At 55.7% G+C, this 17,721-nt stretch overlaps 1 protein-coding gene across 5 annotated transcripts in view; it reads right to left on the bottom strand.

The window, feature by feature from the left end:
- The window catches only part of MEGF6 (multiple EGF like domains 6), a 119,532-nt gene that overhangs the window by 6,375 nt on the left and 95,436 nt on the right, over window positions 1-17,721 (bottom strand). For all 5 annotated transcript variants that reach the window (XM_049801397.1, XM_049801405.1, XM_049801413.1 and 2 more), the window contains 19 exons: window positions 17,032-17,154; window positions 15,663-15,830; window positions 15,254-15,385; window positions 15,016-15,144; window positions 13,149-13,277; window positions 12,847-12,981; window positions 12,347-12,481; window positions 9,773-9,898; window positions 8,669-8,800; window positions 8,114-8,242; window positions 7,529-7,660; window positions 6,971-7,099; window positions 6,229-6,357; window positions 5,556-5,684; window positions 4,640-4,768; window positions 4,347-4,475; window positions 2,042-2,170; window positions 1,568-1,696; window positions 776-907 (listed from right to left, as the gene is read on the bottom strand). In XM_049801397.1, coding sequence (XP_049657354.1) covers window positions 776-907; window positions 1,568-1,696; window positions 2,042-2,170; window positions 4,347-4,475; window positions 4,640-4,768; window positions 5,556-5,684; window positions 6,229-6,357; window positions 6,971-7,099; window positions 7,529-7,660; window positions 8,114-8,242; window positions 8,669-8,800; window positions 9,773-9,898; window positions 12,347-12,481; window positions 12,847-12,981; window positions 13,149-13,277; window positions 15,016-15,144; window positions 15,254-15,385; window positions 15,663-15,830; window positions 17,032-17,154 — 2,505 coding nt within the window. The remainder of the gene's footprint in view (window positions 1-775; window positions 908-1,567; window positions 1,697-2,041; window positions 2,171-4,346; window positions 4,476-4,639; window positions 4,769-5,555; window positions 5,685-6,228; window positions 6,358-6,970; window positions 7,100-7,528; window positions 7,661-8,113; window positions 8,243-8,668; window positions 8,801-9,772; window positions 9,899-12,346; window positions 12,482-12,846; window positions 12,982-13,148; window positions 13,278-15,015; window positions 15,145-15,253; window positions 15,386-15,662; window positions 15,831-17,031; window positions 17,155-17,721) is intronic.

Raw genomic sequence — 17,721 nt, 5'->3', positions numbered from 1 at the left:
CATCCCATCCGTGAGCTGATCGTGTCAGGTGCAACCCACATATCACAGATAACACAAGCTCCTGCAAGCCCTGCTCAGGTGCCTCTGCCCTCCCGGCAGCGCAGGCTGAGGCGCAGGACAGCTGCTCTGAGGCTCTGGCTGTTTGGCAGGAACTGAAGAAAATCCCAGAAAGCACTTTAAAGTAATCTCACGGCAAACAAGCAACAATGCCAAGGAGCTTCGGACTGTTCAGAACCTCTCTGCTGATGATAGCGCTAGTAAATATCCCACAATTCAAAAGGAAAATGGCAAAACCTCCGGCCTGAGTGCAGATGAGAGTGATGTTTTGTTTACGTGAACTCCTACTTGCAAATTAGTCATCGAGAGGCACCGCGGAGGTCAGAGCCTCGCTGCGTACAGGGACAGGCTTGGACGAGGCAGCAAGAAAACACTTGCCCGGACAGACTCAGCTCCCAAGCCGCAAGAGCCGGGCAATGGTTAAGAAGAGAAAAAACCCAGACCTCAGCCACGCCAATGAGGACAAAGGTGACCACGGCAAGAAACCAGGAAAGACAACCCAGGAGAACCCGTGCTTTGAAGCCGCTCCAGCGAGCTGGCTGCTCCCCGAGCTGAGGTTTCTCCAGCGGTCAGCCCAGCACCGTCCCCCGCGCCGGGGGTGCCAGCTCCGCACCGAAACCGCCGGCGCTCCCGGCACCGGCACCGTGCTTTCGCCACGGCCTCGGGCAGCAACCTGCGAAGGACCGCGATGGAGAAGAGGAACCGAGCGCGGACTCACCCAGCTGGCAGGTGGGACCGTGGAAGCCAGGGGCGCAGACGCAAGCCCCGGTGACGGGGTGGCATTCCTGGGTGGCCCCGGCACACTGGCAGATCTGACCGCAGTCCTCGCCGAAGGTCCCTGGCAGGCAGGCTGTCAGGAGAGAGGGCACCAGGGCGACTCAGATTCGCTTAGCGGGAGCTAGCCCACCCCTCCGTGCAAGGGGTGGGGTTTTTTCCCCTTTTTATTTCAAGCCGGGGTTCAGGAAGCCTTTTATGACAGTGAGAGTTCTCTGCCACCCAAAAAGCAACGGCACCCGCATGCAAATGGTTCCTTGACTCCAGGAAAGACTTGGATTGAAAAGAAAACCGAGTACTTATTTAAAGGCATTAGATGCCTTTTGCAATGCTAGCCCTACCTACCCTTCTCCTCCCGCAATCCTCCACCCTCGCACACACAGACATCGCAAATACACCCCTGCCCTCTGGGTGAGGAATGTGCTCGCATGCCTGTGTCTCTTCCAGACTTGCTTGTACCCACAGGAGCTCATTTTAATACTGATTTATTGCTAATCCTCTGGATAAATACATAGCTCTGATTTCCCTCTTGGCTCCATGTGCTTTGCTAACATTCTGCGGGCATGTACCCAGCTGCCAAAATGTGAGTTGCTCCTTGGCACAGCCCGCTGTTGGGTTTGGGTTTTTTTCCTTGTTTTAATTTTTTTCCCCTCTATTTTAGGTAGCAATTGCTTGACCCATCATGTTCCCAGAGCCTGTCAGCAGAACTGTAAGAGGATCGCTCCCTTCTTCGTACATTTTTCACATCCAGAGCCCGTAAAGCCCGGCGGGCAGCCGCACCGGCCGGTGATGTGATCGCAAGGCACTCCCAGGGGACAGGCGCAGCGGCTGGCACAGTTCTTCCCGAATGAACCCGGCAGGCAGGCTGTGGGAAAAAAAAACAAGCAAGGAGCAGTAAGTCTCCTGACGGGCTTTCAAGTTATCGTTAACGCCCGAAAGGCATTAGAGCCCAAGGGCCTGCTCCTGCCCTCGGCGCCCGGCTCCCACACGCGGCGCTGAGCCAGGTAGACAGCGTTTTTTGCTGCAACCCAAAAGCTTCTTTGAGGGCAGGCTGTCAGCTCCTCAAAACGCTTTGCCACGACTTGTAGCTCCTATTTAAAAAGGAAGTTTGTCTCCTTTGCAGACTTTGGAAGGAGCCTCGGTTTCCCTTGAGGCAGGGACGTACCCGGCGGCGTCCGGACGCTGTGCCGCCGCAGGGATGCCGTCTCACCTTTCTCGCAGCGCCGGCCCCTCCAGCCACGGGGGCAATCGCAAGCGCCAGTAACGTGATGGCACGAGACGTTGTCCCCGCAGTCGCAGGGCTCTTCGCAGCGTGCCCCGAACAGCCCCTCCGGACAAGCTTCAGAGGTGCAAACAGGGGAGAGACGACAAGTTACACAAGGTGACGTGGGTCTTTTGTTTCACTGCGGTTTCTGTAGGCACACGCTTCACTTTATTTCTGCCCCTTTCATTCCTGCCAAGCCAGAGCCGTGCTGTGACAAGACCGGTGGCCTCTGCCAGCCCGCGAAGGTATTATCGCTCCGGCAAGCAGCGCGGCTGGAGCTTAGGAGCCCTCTTGCCTTTGGTTCGGTGATGATGGGCAGCATCGGTCCCTCTCTCCCCCCAAGGCACGTACGGCGGGGGAAGTCGCCCCACGGCCCAGACCCGAACACATGCCCGCTGCCCTGGCGTGCAGGAGCGCGAGTGTCCCGGCAGCATCACCGGTCAAACCTGCTGAGGGTACCCGAGCATGAGGTGTACCGCTGGCGGTCACCTAAAGAAAGGCTCTCTTTAACTGTGCCGCGTGGTTTTGGAAGTGTTATCCTGGCACTGTTTAATGAGCCTTGGGTGCCAGCACAGTACATTTTGATCACAGCAGCAATGGTTTAGTTTTGTTGCTGCTTCTGTTGTCATAGAAGCACCTGGTTTCTAAAGCAGCTGCAAAACGAAACGTGTGCGGTACCAGAACTGTGCAGAAGTTAGCGCTGCAGGTGCAAAAATCTACGAACCTCATTTTCACTCCTGCCTCATGAATGAATGCAAAAAAATGAGTAAGTCCCATACAGCCGTCCAAGCAGGTTGCTTGTCCGGGCAAGGGCCAAGTTTGTACATGCAGCTGTGGTGAGAGTGTGGCTGCACTGTGCACAGCTGGGCGGACACTTGCACATACGCGCAGTCTGAAATAGAGCTCTGTGGGAAGCCAAGGAGAGGATTCCAGCTTTTTTAAGAAAAAAAAAAAAAAAAAATCTTACAATTTCTGCATTTGCGGGTGGGTTTTTTAATTAACTTATGTTGACAGAAATTATAAAAGTGAACCTGGGGGTGAGCTCGGGTCAGGCAACTGGGGGCAGGGTGAGGCAGGAAAAGTCCCCGGGATGCGATGGCCACAACCACAGGTTGTGGTTTTTTACCTGGAAGGTAAAACCTCCCCCTGCCCCTCCTTCCTAATTGCCACCCTGGCAGTTTAACGCTGCCTCGTGACGAGGGACCTTGCTGCTGGTCTCGGTGTGGGGTTTTGGAAGTGTGTGTGATGCGACGCTGGGAGGGGATGACGTGCCTGAGGATGCAGCAGAATGCGGCTGCTCGCCCTCGGCCGCCGAGGCGGGCTGCAGGTTCGACTCTGTGGCCAAGGCTCGGCCGCCAGCCGAACTGTTTTACAGCCGCCGTAAACAGAGACAATCCCAGGCAGAAAACCAGAGAGCACTTTGGTGAGGCCGGCGGTAGACCTAGCTCCAGCGGGCAGCTCCCTTACGGCCAGAATTCCGCTGACAAGTAATGGCATTGGACTAAGGCGTGCCTTTTACACCGTAATGTGAGGAATATGCCAGGCTGAGGAGCCATGACCCCTGAAAGGGAAGAAGCTTGTGGATCTCTTCTTGGTGTCCTGATACTCGATGCAAGTCCCTGTTGCTGCTCTTGGTAAGGCCGATAGCCTTTTCAACACCCTCTCATAGTAAAGAGATCGCCAGGGTATGTGTGTGTTACCTTTAAAGATAAGGTGAACACAGGAGCCTGCCGAATGACAGACGTAATTATTTGCTGGGGCTTAGGACTGAAGCCAGGCATTTAGGGTCAGTGCCATCAGGCCATGCAGGGAAGAGTAGAAGAAACAATGGAAAGGAGATGAGCTTCTGTTACTCTTAAAATAAATGGAACAGAAGAAGATCTTCGCTTGGCATTTTGGTTTCACCGTGCAGGGAGCGGGACGGGGGGATCGCTGCCCGGCTCGGAGCCTGCGGCTTTGCGCTGGTGGCCGGGGACCTGTGCCTTCGGGAACCCCAGCCCCTTCCCACCGGTGCTGGAGCACCAGTATCCACCACCGCCTTAGGGAAAGCGGAAAGCACGGCGGCAGGCAAAACCGGGGCACACAGCCAGAATCCTGGCACCCGCCAGCTCTCTCTGCAGCGCTGAAATCCACATTTTATCTCTTTTTGCTTAAGATCTCCCCAGACCCCCCCCTCGTGCCGCACTGGGGCACGGACGCAGCACGCGGTACCCGCGGTCAGGACCCCCCCACACCTTGTGGCCCCACTTACGGCTCTCGCACTTCTCGCCCGTCCAGCCAGGCTGACAGACGCAGTGGCCCTTCTGGCGGTCGCAGAGCCCCCCGTGACGGCACTCGCAGCGCTGCCGGCAGTCCGCCCCGTGCCGTCCCTGCGCGCACTCTGGGAGGGGGCACAGGGTGAAACGCCGCCCCGGAGCCCCCACCTCCCCGAACGCGCGCCGGCGAGGACCGCGCAGCCTGCCTTCCGAGGAAAACGAGGCCGAAACGGGACAAGTTTGCGCCAGAGGCGCCGTTTCTCGGCGCTGCCGAAGCACCGGTACTCACCCAGCTCGCAGGCCAGCCCCGTCCAGCCTTCGGGGCAAGCGCAGAGCCCCGTGGCGGGGTCACACGTGCCACCGTTTTGGCAGAGGCAGCGCTGGCGGCAGTTCTTCCCGTAGAAACCCACCGGGCACGCTGCGGGGAAAACCAGGGCGAACAGTCAGAAAACAGCTCCGAAGGCAAACACCACGCCGCTGGTAGCCTGCCGAGAGCCATAGGTGGACGGCCTGATATAAAACGAAGCCGTTGTTGCTTGCAGGGAGAGGAGCCAACGACACCCTCGGGCTGCTCAGCTGCCCACATAAGGACTTTTGGTATTTTAGCCTGCTCAGGTAAGAGGCTGTGATGACACAGGGCACTGGGCGCCTGATCTCTTCAGAGCCTTCTTAGCGCTGCTGGTGGAAAATACAGGAAAGAAAAAACGGTCGGGTGAGTTCAGCAGCCAGGAGAGACGCTCGGTTGGTAGCCAGTGCCTACCGTTCTGAGCTGCAGAACATCCCCCTCTCCTAGACCCAGAGAGTGTCAGGGCTTGGCAGAGAAAAAAAGCCATTTCACCGCATGAATAATTGTTCTTGCGCACAGTTTCACCAAGCCGTGCCTAGAGGCATCGCTGACTTGGCGCCTGAATGCTCATAGCAGTGGGCCATCGAGCTGTTACTCTACGTGCCGCTACGAAACTGCAGTTTCTGGTGCTCTGGGACAAGGTGACCTCTTGGCTTCTCTCTTTGCGACCGACTTGAGAAGCGCTGCACAGCTAAGGACGATCTTAGTTGCAAGCTGGCCTTGCTATGGTACTGTCTCCGCTTTTTGTAGTTGCTACTCCATCAAAAACTCCAACCCACCCCGAGAAACGGCATTTTTAACGCACGCTGGCAGAGGAAGCAGACAGTCCGGGTTGGGAAGCGACCGTAAGGTGCGTTACCTTGCTGGCACGTGGGTCCCGTCCACCCGGCTGCGCAGAGGCATCGGCCGCTGACGTGGTTGCAGGTAGCGTTATTGAAACAGTTGCATGGCTGGCTGCAGTTCTCGCCGTACCTGTTCTCCTGGCACGCTTCATGAGAGCAGAAGCAGGCAAAACTGTTAGGCAGCAGGTACGAATTGCATCAACCAGGCTCCTACTAACCATCCCTCTGGGAGAGGAACCCACACTGGTGCGCGGCTGCTTTGGATGGCTGTGTAAGTCGGTTGGTTTTTATGGTGCTATGGGGAAATAACAGCTGTATTCTACAGGTGGCTGACATCCAAACACGGACAGTGTTACTATCTTCACCATCATTTTATCTCTTAGGGAACTGTTTTGCCAGACGCCCAAGCCCTCATTACAGTCAATAACAACGTGCTCCGCCAGAGACCCCCAGTGCCTCTCCGAAACCGAATACTTCTCTGACGCACAGAATTAACTTCCATGCAGAGAAAGTCACGTGTGGAGAACAGACACCTAAACCTCCGGGCTCCATGACCTAGCAGCGCAAGAGATGGCAAGGGCTCCCGAGAGCCTCGCGGAGGGCTGCTCCTGCCTCGCCCCATCCCATCCCATCCCATCCCATCCCATCCCCAGACGCAGAGGGTGGGTGCCAGGCTGCAGCGACACTTACGCTGGCCGCAGCGGGGACCGTCCCAGCCGGGAGGGCAGTGGCACTGGCCCGTTGCATGGTCACAGCGGGCGCCGTTCAGGCAGTCGCAGGCTTGCCGGCACTCCAGTCCGTAAAATCCATCAGGACAGGCTGCGGAAAACAAAGGAGGAATCCCCACAAAATGCCTATACAGAGAGCTGGAAATCTCCCAGCAGAGAAGAGATGCCTCTTGGTGGCCTCTTTCGCCAATAAAATGCTGCGCCAGCGTGACAGCCCCCTGTTAATGGCTTTCTCCCCCTGGCAGGGCAGCAGAATATTGGATGCGTGTCCGTGACGGACGTTCAAGGTGCAGGACAAAGCTGGGGGGGATCGGAAGAGCGATGGCATTAGGTTTCTGACCACCACAAGACCAAGCAGGCTGGTGGGGGAGCCAGAACCCTGCACCAGGGACCCCTTGGAGAGGCTGCTCCGAGACCCCGTGTGCAACCTGCGTACACACACGGGCGACCAAGGCAGCTGTGCGTTTACTCCTCGTTTACATTTCGTTAGTCTTTTTTTTTTTTCCTAGACCTTTTCCCTTCAGAATTAAAACCAGAGACTTAGCAGCTTGTGGACACGCGGTTTTCCCCATCACCATCCCGAGGGATTCTCTCCGCTGCAACAGAATAGCAAAGCCAGACGAGGAGCGCTGACCCCGCTGGCAAGGAGACCGTGGTCCGTGGGAGCCGCTGACAGCGCTGGGTGCTCGCGCGAAGGTACTTACCGTGTTCACAGAAGGTTCCTCGCCAGCCCGGGCTGCAAGTACAGGCCCCGCTGACGTGGTCACAGGCAGCCCCGTTGTCACACTGACACCGGTGCCGGCAGCTCAGCCCAAACCATCCTTCGGGGCACTCTGGCAAGCAGAAGCAAACGAGACTGAGGAGCCTGTCCTTTCCTGGCGTGCCCGGGAAGCTCTGCTAAGGCAGCAGCTCAGGCTCCGAATGGCAATAACGGTATCTGGCGGCTGCTGCTCTCAAATGACCAGCGGGCTCTATCCTGCCCCTTACAGACGTGCACCCACGTCACCCAACCACCCTCAGGACAGAGCAGGGCTGGCGACATCAGAGACGGGCACGGGGACTGAATTTCTGTGACTGAACGGAGAAACACTGCTGGAGAATTCTCCAGCACAGCTTCCCCATCTCCCTCTATGGGGACAAGGCAGAAGCCTCCTGGCCTGCCCGTGTGATGCCTTCCCCCCCCCCCCCCCCCCAAAAAAAAAAAACCAACCCTAAATCTGCATCATTTGGCTCGGCTTAAAGGCGAGCAGGGCAGCACTCACTCTTTTCGCAGCGGCCGCCCGCGTAGCCGGGGTCGCAGACGCACTGCCCCGTCTCCGCGCTGCAGCTCCCGTCGCTGTTGCTGCAGTTGCAGGTGTGAGCGCAGTCGGGGCCCCAGCGACCCGCGTCGCAGGCTGAAACACAGGAGGGAACCGACCCTTAATGGCACGCATGCCACCCGCTCAGCTTCTCCGGTCAGCAAAGGCATGGGGACAGCGCTGCCTGCTCCTCGGGGTGTTATTATTTCCATTGACTACAGCTGCTGCCTCGGGCAGAAGGACAAACGCGGCTGTAGGTCCTCGGAAAATTCAGCGCGACGGTGAGACCGGCTGCTACGCTAGCACGTATATAACGTGAATTCGTTCTGCGAGCAAGCCCGCGACAGAAAGGCGAGCGGCACCCGACGGCACTGGCAGGACAGAGCGGAGAAAGCTAAAGGATTTCAGAGAGACTTCTCTGGCAGAGGCACAGCACAAAGATGGCAATGAAGGAAACGACAGCACAGGTCAGCGCTTTCTAGGAAAAATTAAAAAAAATGATGGATAATAAAGAGCGGTACGATACCTCTTCTAGGAGCGATACGATACCTCTCTGACAGTTGTACCCCGTCCAGCCAGGCGCGCAGCTGCACGTCCCCGTCACGGGATGGCAATGTCCGTCGTTCCCACAGTTGCAGCTTAGCTGGCAATCTGGGCCAAACCAGCCAGGCGGACACACTGCCAACGTAGAGATGGACTAACTGCAAACGGCTGCTCGAACACCGCGGCGAGGGCTGCCCTCCCGAGAGACACGACGGGTACCGCGGCGTGTTTCTGCAGAGCCGTCACGAGCACCGACGCTCCTCCGTGGGTGCTCGGCTCTGGGCTGAACGGGACGAGGGGCTTAGGGTTTCGCCTCCCTTTCTGCGGGTGCGAAAGTTACCCCCGGGAAGGTAGGACTAGAGGGGTTTCAGGGGAAGAACCGAGCCCGTGCCCCAAAATTTGAGGCAGCGGAGGCGTGCGCGGTGCTAAGCCCTGCTCTGGGCAGCGCCTGCTCGATAGCTGGATGCTCTGCTCGCTAGAGCAGCGACTCCAGGTCGACCTAAATAGCTCTCATTCCAGCTGGAGCCAGGCGCGAGGGACCCGACGGCAGGCAGCACTCACCGTCCTGGCAGCGACGGCCGGTATAGCCGGGTGGACACAGGCAGGCTCCCGTGGCGGGATCGCAGCTGGCATTGTTCGCACACTCGGGACATATCTCCTGGCAGCCCTGGCCCCAGCGGCCGTCAGGGCAAGCTGCAGCGTGGGCAGAGAGAGAGAGGGCACACAAGCGTTGGGATCACAGCCGAGGCGTAAAGGGGGACCGTCCGTTTTCTGGTGCCCGGCAGCGCGTCCCCTTTCTCGTTCGCGTTCGTGCTTCACGCAAAGCACGGGCTTTTGTTTGGCGATATGCGGCTACTAGCGGGGACGACGTTGCTTTGTTTGTTTTATAAACAGCGTGTGAGCCCTGGTAAGTGCTATTCTGATCTTAGTCCAGTGCTTTCATGTCAATTTTGGATTCGCATCTACTCGTGGGGAGCTACAAGGGCTCCTTGCTAGGAAATGGCGTTGCTGGCAAAGGGTCTTTGCAGCTGCTGTCACACTACCGGACAGCACGCTAGTCAGCATTCCCAGATCTGCTTTTAGTTGCAAAGGAGAAGCAAAAGGCTAAGAACTGATAAAACTGGGGCAAGGATCCTTGCTTAACTGCTCCTAAGCTGCTCCAGGGCCTGGAAAAAAGTCAGTTCGAAATGTATGGTAAGCACTGTGCATGCGTGGTTTTATTGCTCAGTCAAACTATTAGGAGCAGGGCATCTATATATGACTAATATCTTCCAGCTGCTGTAATGCTGTATAATCATGTAAAACTTTTTAATTTAGGATTCTCTAGTTTTCCAGCGGTTAAGGAGTAATACGGTGGAAGCAATTAAAAACGCACATCGGTAACGAAAGACTCCTTTCCGATGTCAAGGACTGCAACAACCGAAACCATCGTCATCTTTTTTTATTGCGTGTGTTTACTGGTACTTCACTCAGCTTCAGCCACAGAGCTGAGCTAGCCGAGGCGATCGTTTAAGACCTAACATCAGAAGCTCCGTTCTTCCTAATTTTCCACGAAGGCGATTCTAATCGCACTAGATGTCTCTAAAACGAATTTTAGCAAAAGAAAACCAACAGCTATACGCCTAAATCCCTACCTCAGCGCATTCGCCGCTCTTGCCTCCTCACCTTGGCCGCAGTCGTGTCCCGTCCAGCCTGGCAGGCAGAGGCACTGCCCCGTGCTCCGGTCGCAGGGCGATCCGCCGCAGGAGCAGGACCGCCGGCAGCCCGCCCCGAACTTCCCCTCCGGACACTCTGCGTCGAAAACAGCGGTGTGAAAACCGTCCCCTCCCGAGGTGCCTTTCCCAAGAGCCTACCACCCATCAGACCCCGCATCCCAAAGATGCTGCCGGCTCCACGAGGAAAAGCCCGGCTGTGACCGGTGGTTCCCTCGCTGCAGGGGAAGACTGCGCTCGGGGGCCTGGATGTGACCGCTCCGTTATCCACAGCGGTCACCTGCAACCTCTAGCACTTCACCCCAGGGCCTCGATTTGCCTGCCTGGGTATCCCGCTTGCCCTTTCCAGCAAGTATTTCTTTGTACCAGAGCGACCGATCGCAAGCCCAATGGCTGAGGCCAAACCAGTCTCCAATCTGTGAATACGATTCTGCAAAATAACCCGCTCCCTCGCCGCAGGGGCCGGCAGCCAGGCAAACAGGTCTGGAAAAGTGGGCTTTCGCTCTGCCTCCGAGACACACCGGCTCATCCCACGGGCAGCGACCCGAGCCACCCTGCTCGCTGTGTGCCGGGGGGCAGAACACCGCGTCCGCAGCCCCCAGACCTGTCAAACCATCCCTTGACTTCTATGAGATGCTGGGGCGGCTTTTTACTGCCCCGGCTGAATGTCTCCGGAATCTGGAAGCCAGGCTTTTAAGCAGCAGCAAGGTTTGCAGCAGGTACACGGATGTAAAGCGATAAAGAAGGAACATCCTCGCGCGCAGGAGGAGGAGGAGGAGCTTTTCCTTCCCTCTGCTTTGAACGCCGGGGTGGTACTGCTGATACCAGAAAGCTCGGGTTGCTCTTTGTACCCCGTGACACAATTTAGCAGCCAGCTAATTACGTGCAGACTGAGGGCCTCAGGCCCGCGGAGCCTTAGATCCTGTTTGAGCCTCCCAGAAGAGCTCCGTGCCCGCAGTCCTTGTTGCTCACCGAGGCCAACCTTTGGTAAGGCTTCGGCAGACACGGACGCACCAGCGTTCACAAATCACGGAGGAAAAGCACACCAGCGCGTAGATTTCAAGTGGCACAGTGGAGTTTTTGTTATTCCTCCTCTTTGCTAATTGATGGCAGATGTTTGTCTTCACCCTTTAATAATTTCCAGATCCGAACAACAGCCAAGAGCCTACTATTTCTATACAAATATTTGTGTTATTTCCTGTGACTCCCCCCTACAGGCTTAAGCTCCTTTCTTATTCTTTTTAAAAATATCCCCACCAAAAGCACCCAGCCCGCCGAGGCGCCGCGTGGCTCTGGAGGCAGCCGCATCCCGCCGCGGCGGGGGGGGGTCCGGGGCTGCCGGGACCCCTGCGAGGGGGCACGAGCCCTGCAAAAGCCGCTCGCATCGCTCCTCCTAACGCTGCTTAGCTCTGCTAGCGCTTGCTGGCGTCGGAACTTTTTGTGAGCATCTGCAGCTTTCGTTCTGACCAACAGACCGGCTACGCTCTATCCGCTGTGGTGTTATGCGAGATAATCGTGTGCTAGCGGCTTAATTAGGTTAATAGCTATAATTTCTGGGGTGGGTGTGGATGGAATGCTCGGATATACATAAGTTAGTGCAGAAAGTCCCGGGATGCTTGAATCAAAATTCAGGCGCTGAACACCGTGAGCCTCTTTTAATGCAGCGTGTCTTCAGGTGTGGACTTCGAGAGTCCAACTGCTTTTTGCATTTTCTGTTGGAACCAACCGGTTGAAGTGCAATTCGGAAGGAGACGACCTCACAACAGGGCGAGGTTGGCTTTTCAGGCGTTGATCAGTTCTGAGGCTGGCACAAGGTATTATTTTCCAAGAACCGTGTTCCTGTTTTGTAATCATCACCTTGTGCCAATGTCTCACCACCTTTAGGTTCACTCAAAACACCTTTGTCTGAAGAAAGTCAAGCTCTCCGAAACCCCAGCTATCTCCCAGGATCTTGTGCAGTGTAGTTACCATGCCGTCAACCGGCCCTTTAGGTGAAGGGCAGAACACTGCTCTAGGAGGCAGAAGTTTAAATCCTGACAACGTAAACAGAGTACAACATTTTCTTTTCCACTTGCAGATCAAATAGAGTTTCAATGTGGAAAAGAGAATGGAGTGGAAAATACGATACCGTTCTGCCGGGCACCGATCGCCTGGAATTAAAAAGACATTAAAGGGGGAAAAAGATAAGTAGGTATCTATCACCTTCATCTACAAAAGCAGAGATGCCCGAGTGGCAGGAAAAAGCAAGACCTTGTTCTCCTTTGCTGCATATGATTCGTTATGGATGAGAGCTCCTGCTCGCCGCTTTAAAGAGATGGCAGCGGTTTACAAAGACAGACCTACAGCTCTGAAGCCGTTTCGACTTCTCGCTGATTAGATCAACTGCAGTGGGCTCGGGGGGTCTGAGAGCGCACGGGAGGGATTCCGCAAGTCTCTTTGCGGTGTTTGGTGCAGAAGTTTGTACGCGTGAGGAGGAGCCGTGAGTTCACCGCAGGCTTAGAGCTGCCTTGCAGGGCCCCTGCCTTACCTTGGTGGCAGCTCTCCCCGTGGTACCCGGGGGGACACTCTTTCCAGCACTCTCCGGTGACACGGTCACAGGACGCTTCTGGAGAGCAGCTACATTTCTTCTTGCAGCCATCCCCGTAATAGCCAGGGTCGCAGCCTGTTAACGATCGTAATTCAAAAGAAAGAGCATCTGGCATTACTCGGTCGACCCTGGAAGAGCAGGCAGCCCCAGCTCGCGGTGACGGGCACCGACCGGCACCCTCCCCGGCCGATAGCTGGGCGCAGCAGGCTGGCTGGATGAGTCCACCATCCCCATTTACAGGCTCTCCCACCCGGCTGCGCTAACTGAACGGGACCGAGTCCGATAGCAAGTTTTGCTCCTAATCTAAACAGCGAGGGGCGAGGCAGTCTCAGGCGGGTGGAAAGCGAGCCGAGCTGTTCCCCCCAGAACAATAACTAGGGGAAAAAGAGGCTGCGGGAGGAGAGAGGGGGACGCTCCGGGAATGCTTCTCGGCCACTCACTCGTCTCACAGCGCTTGCCGCGGTAGCCGGGTTTGCATCGGCAGGAGCCGTCCCTCTTGTCGCAGTCCTGCGTGTTCTGCTGCACGCAGCGGCATTCTTCGGAGCAGCCGGGGCCGAACGCCCACTTGGGGCAAACTGGATGCAGAGGGAAGGAGCTGGTCAGTGACCCGCGAGGCCAAACAACACAGTGCAAGGGACAGAAAACTTGCCACCCGGCGCTGGCCCTTCCCAGGGATGGGCCCTAGAAAGGCTGTAATCGGGGAATAACATCTCTCTCGTAAAAAAGGTGAGGACGCGCATACCTAAGTGGCAGTACCGTCCGTACAAGCCAGGATCGCAGAGACAGGCTCCGTAAATCCGATGGCAACGACCCCGGTTGGCACAGTTGCACTTCTTCCTGCACTGTTTCCCAAAAAATCCTTTCGGGCACCCTAGTAATAGAGAGAGATTTTGGGGGAAGATGAGCCGATTTGGGCCGGTTGGGGTTTTTTCTGGCAGACCACGGGAAAACCGTACCAAAATCAAAGCTGCATAGCAGCAGAAACGAACCTAGGCAAAGGACACAGCTAGCGTTGGAAAGAAGGCCGGCTTGTTTTCTGACCAGAATGTGCTTGTGTCTCTACGCAATAAGGTAATGATAAGAGCGATCAGATTCCCCGCCTCGGCTCAAAACCAGCTGGCGTCAGCGGTCGGCACTCCTCTCCTCGCACGGAGCGTCGCAGCGCCTTTCGCTTGCTGCCGCTCTGCAGCCACGCGGGGTGCCCCGAGGGCACCCTCGGCTCCGCGCCGCGCTCGAAACGGTAACGCTGGTCGTGCTAGAAATCTACCCTGCCGGGCTCTGAGAAGTCAAGTTTTTCATACGGGAGAAAGTAATCCACGAGGCCGTCCCCATTGATAAACAGCAGCGGTATTTGCACTCTTAAGGGAATAAATTACTGTTCTTTCTCTGTTATGCTAAAGACCTTAATATTAGAAGCACATGGCAGACAGACTGTGTCAGCAGAAAGCTCCGGCCAGCATCTGTCCAGGCAGCACATGCCTCCTCCCGTATGGTAAGAAGAGCAGACGGTCTAAGCAGAGGAAATGCCACCCTGGGACAACAGATCAGCTCTTCATTGTTTATTTTAATCTCACCTTCCTGTTTTTTCTCTGTACCCCTCAATCACCTCCTTCCTACAGAAAGAAAAGGTCGGGGTATCTCTTGCATTCATTTACATTCTGCTTCGGTCTCCTCCTTCGGTAATACTTCCCAGATGCTCCTAACCGTTTGTCTGAAGTCATTTGGTCTGCATCTCCTATTGTCTCACTCTTTCTGCGTTTTTAGATTATGTCCCCCCGATTTTAACTCTTTGGGAGCGAGAAACAAATACCAGCAGCGACCGACACCTCCTTTGGGTACTTTGGGTAACTACTGTTGTCACAACTTTTCAATGCTTTGTTTTTTCTTCAGTGGAAAATACCTCCACGGTTCTATAAAGTTACCACTGAACATCCGTTTTTTGACGTTCTTTTCTGCGTCCGCCACTGAACGTCCAGTGAAATAGAGATGGCAGCCCGTGGTCATTGCCGAGTAGCAAACAGGGACTGCAAAGGTCTTCCAGTGCAAAGAGAAGGCATGCTGCCTGGAGCACTCTTTTGTGGGTGAAGAATTCCCTTATTAAAACGGCATTTTTGCACGCAAGACTAGGTGACCCACCGAGTCAGATGGAGCAGGGATGCGTTAGAGCCGCTCGCACTGGGATGGGTCAACAAAAGAGTTGAAAGATGCTTTCAGTGTACAGCTACAAAGGGGCCAGTGTGAGGCGTTCTGTGGAAAACATTTTAAGGCTTCGGGAAAGCACAACTGGAACATCAAAGAGCGGCATCAGAGATGGCTGTAATAGCCCTCTATCGAATTACGGCAAATGCTCTACTAATGCGCCGAGAGAAACAGAAATGAGCTACCTCCGCAGGCTGGGGGCCATCGCTCGCAAGTGGCACCTCAGGAACATTGCTACTTCCTTAGAGGGAAAAGTTTTAGGGAGAAAAGAAACCTGCCCCAGGGTTTCAAAGCCCGGCAGAGACGCCATCCCGCCTTTTCGCAGCGAGGCGAGACAGCCCGCACGCCAGCGGGTCCCCGCGCCTCGCCGAGGGCCGCGGCGAGAAGGAAAGGGAGAGCCGCGGGCTTACCGTCTTGGCAGAGCTCACCGGCCACCCCGGGCGGGCAGCGGCAGGCACCCGTGGCGGGGTCGCAGGTGCCGCCATTCTGGCAGCGGCAGGTCAGGCTGCAGTTCTTCCCAAAGGTGCCGACCGGGCAGGCTGGGGGGAGAGAGAGAGGGAAAGCTCAGCCGGTTGCCGCAGACCCACGCGCAGCCCGCAGCGAGGGCGAGGAGAGCTTTTTCGCCCGCTGCCCTCCGGCATCACTCACTCTGGTTACAGAGGATGCCGGTCCAGCCCGCCGGACACTCGCAGCCCGTCTCCTCCGCGTCGCACGTGGCTCCGTTTTGGCAGTCCTCGCAGGTCAGGCTGCAGTCGGGGCCGAACGTGTGCTCCAGGCAGACTGCAACAAGAAGCGCTGCGGGTGAGGAGCCTTCCCCGAGGCTGCCTCGGCCTCTCGGAGAGTTTGGGCAGAGCACACACCCCCCCCCACACACCGCGTGCAGGCTGCGGCAAAGCTAAACGCATCTGCGCCCTAACACGGGTTCTGTGCGCATAGGAAAGGCGCTCGACAAGTCTTGCGGGTACGCGCACCGAACACGAATAAACCCAGCACGTGTGATTAATTTTGAAGACTTCCAAGCAAAGCGTGCCATTTACCAGTGCTGCGAAATGCCCACCAAATTTTTCTGAAAGCGTGTGCTCTCCTCTTGCTTCCATCTCTTCCTCCTCTTCTTCATAGTCATCATTAAAGAGCTGGGTAAATTCATCTCGCAGGATTGCAACGTGAGGGATCGGGCGGATAACGGGGCGCCGGCCATCCAGAGCTTCCACAGGGTCCTCTAGAGCTAGGGAAGCCGTCACGGAGATGACAAGGTCAAAGTGGGAAAAGGAATAAGATCTCTAAGAGGTGAACAGTAGGACAGAACCTGTGTAATAAGAAAGGGAAAGTAGAAACATCTGGACAGGGTTGCTGCATCTCATTTGGCCTGCTTTGCACCGCTGATCTCTCTCTAAATTGACACCTCTACAATTTTTGCAACTTGTTTGCTTGTTCGTTTTGGCTAGAATGGGCACGGGCCAGCTAAGTGACTTCAAAATCGATGGGAGAAGCTTTGACCTTAACCTTGACACACAGCCCTGGCTTCTCGAGTAACTGAGCTCATGCTCACCCCATCACCTTTGCCCTGCTGTTTTTCTGACCAGAGCCACTCTTTGAGTTTTCAGGGAAGTTAATTCTTTTGTGGAAAATTAAACAGGGCTGCCCATCTAACAAAAGTAAGCAACGCATTTCAGCTTAGTTCTCCTTTTGGAAAAAGTATCTATCATCAGCTACAGGTTTCCTTCCCTTGCAGGGCAGGCAAGTGTTAAATGCCAGCAATCAAGCTAAGCAGAGACACACTTGGGAGCCAGGGCAGGGCCGTAGAACCTATAAAAGCCACCGCCCGGAGGAGACTCAGCAGTTTGGCCAGAGCTTGGAGGTGCTTGGTGCTGCTCTTCTGGGTCCAGACCTCAGAAAGCTTTTCCAGGGACCCGGCTGATGCTGCTGGGGGTCGTTAGGTGACGCGAGTGGGGTGTTGGCTGTCCTACTAAGTCGGGTGATAGCGTGTTTGGTGGTGGGATAGAGATGCTACTGCTTAAAAAAGCAAAATCTATTCTTTCTTGTAAGGAAAAACTGTAGAGGCTGGTGACTGTGGAAAGGGTTCTGGTTCTTTGGTTAACGCGGAGTCACCGCTACAGGCTGTCCTAGGTGTACCTGTGCCAAAATCCCCTATGCTCCTTTGGGAAGTGCTGTGCAATGTGGCTGAAATAGGACCGGTCCTGCCAGGGGAAAGCTTTCTGCTGGCGGTGTGAGTCCTTTCCCCTGCTAATAGCACTAAGTGCTGTGAAAAAGCTGGAAAAGGTGGTGTGCGGGGCTAACGGAGCTCCAGCCTGTGCTGGTCCTGGCTGGTCTGGGTTCTGTGCAGGGGAGGCTATGCTGGGGGGCAGCAGGGCAGAGGGATGGGCAGCCTGCCGCTCACCCCGGCGGCGCCCAGGCGTTGCACTTACGGATACAGCTCCTTCGGTCGTCATCCAGTTTGTATCCAATCTCGCAGCCACACTGGAAAGACCCTAGCTGGTTCTGGCACGTGTGTTCGCATCCACCGTTATGGGAAGAGCACTCGTCCACATCTAAAAAGCATGGGATACTCTGGTTACTCTGGCGTAATGGGAGCGGGCTGCTCTGGCATAACGGGAGCACGTTCTCTGTACAGGACGGGCCCGGATATGTTTCTGTCCACAGATCACCAAGTAGACTGATGGCATCCTCTCTGCTAGTGATGTGAAGCCGTCTGACTCTTAAAGACCGAGTGATGCTACCCAAGTCATTCAGGGAGCCCTGGGTTTCCAAATACTGTGTGCTGGGCTCGAGTTCACATCTGTCACTGATTGTGTAGAAAGAGGTGGGTAAGCTTGAGGCTCACCTGTGGAACGTTACCCGAGAGTGAGAAGGACTCATTAGGAGGAAAAAAGCCCCACCTTCTTTCTCTTAAGAAGGTGACTCATCAGAGCTCACAGGAGAACTGGTATGAGCTGGGAGAAACTGGAGGCAATGCCTGGCTGTTTGCAACCAGGTAGGACAATTTTTTGTTCTCTTTATTAAAAGCTTGTGTCAGTCGCTGTCTTAGCTCTATTTTATACAAATGCTTTTCTTTGCCTGTATCTCTTGGGTGAAAATGATGGGCAATGTTGGCCTCT

This window comes from Accipiter gentilis, chromosome 1 (genome assembly GCF_929443795.1).
Source record: "Accipiter gentilis chromosome 1, bAccGen1.1, whole genome shotgun sequence".
Lineage (NCBI taxonomy): Eukaryota > Metazoa > Chordata > Aves > Accipitriformes > Accipitridae > Astur > Astur gentilis.
The sequence above is the reverse complement of the archived record's forward strand: the minus strand, read 5'-3'. Positions and strand labels throughout refer to the sequence as shown.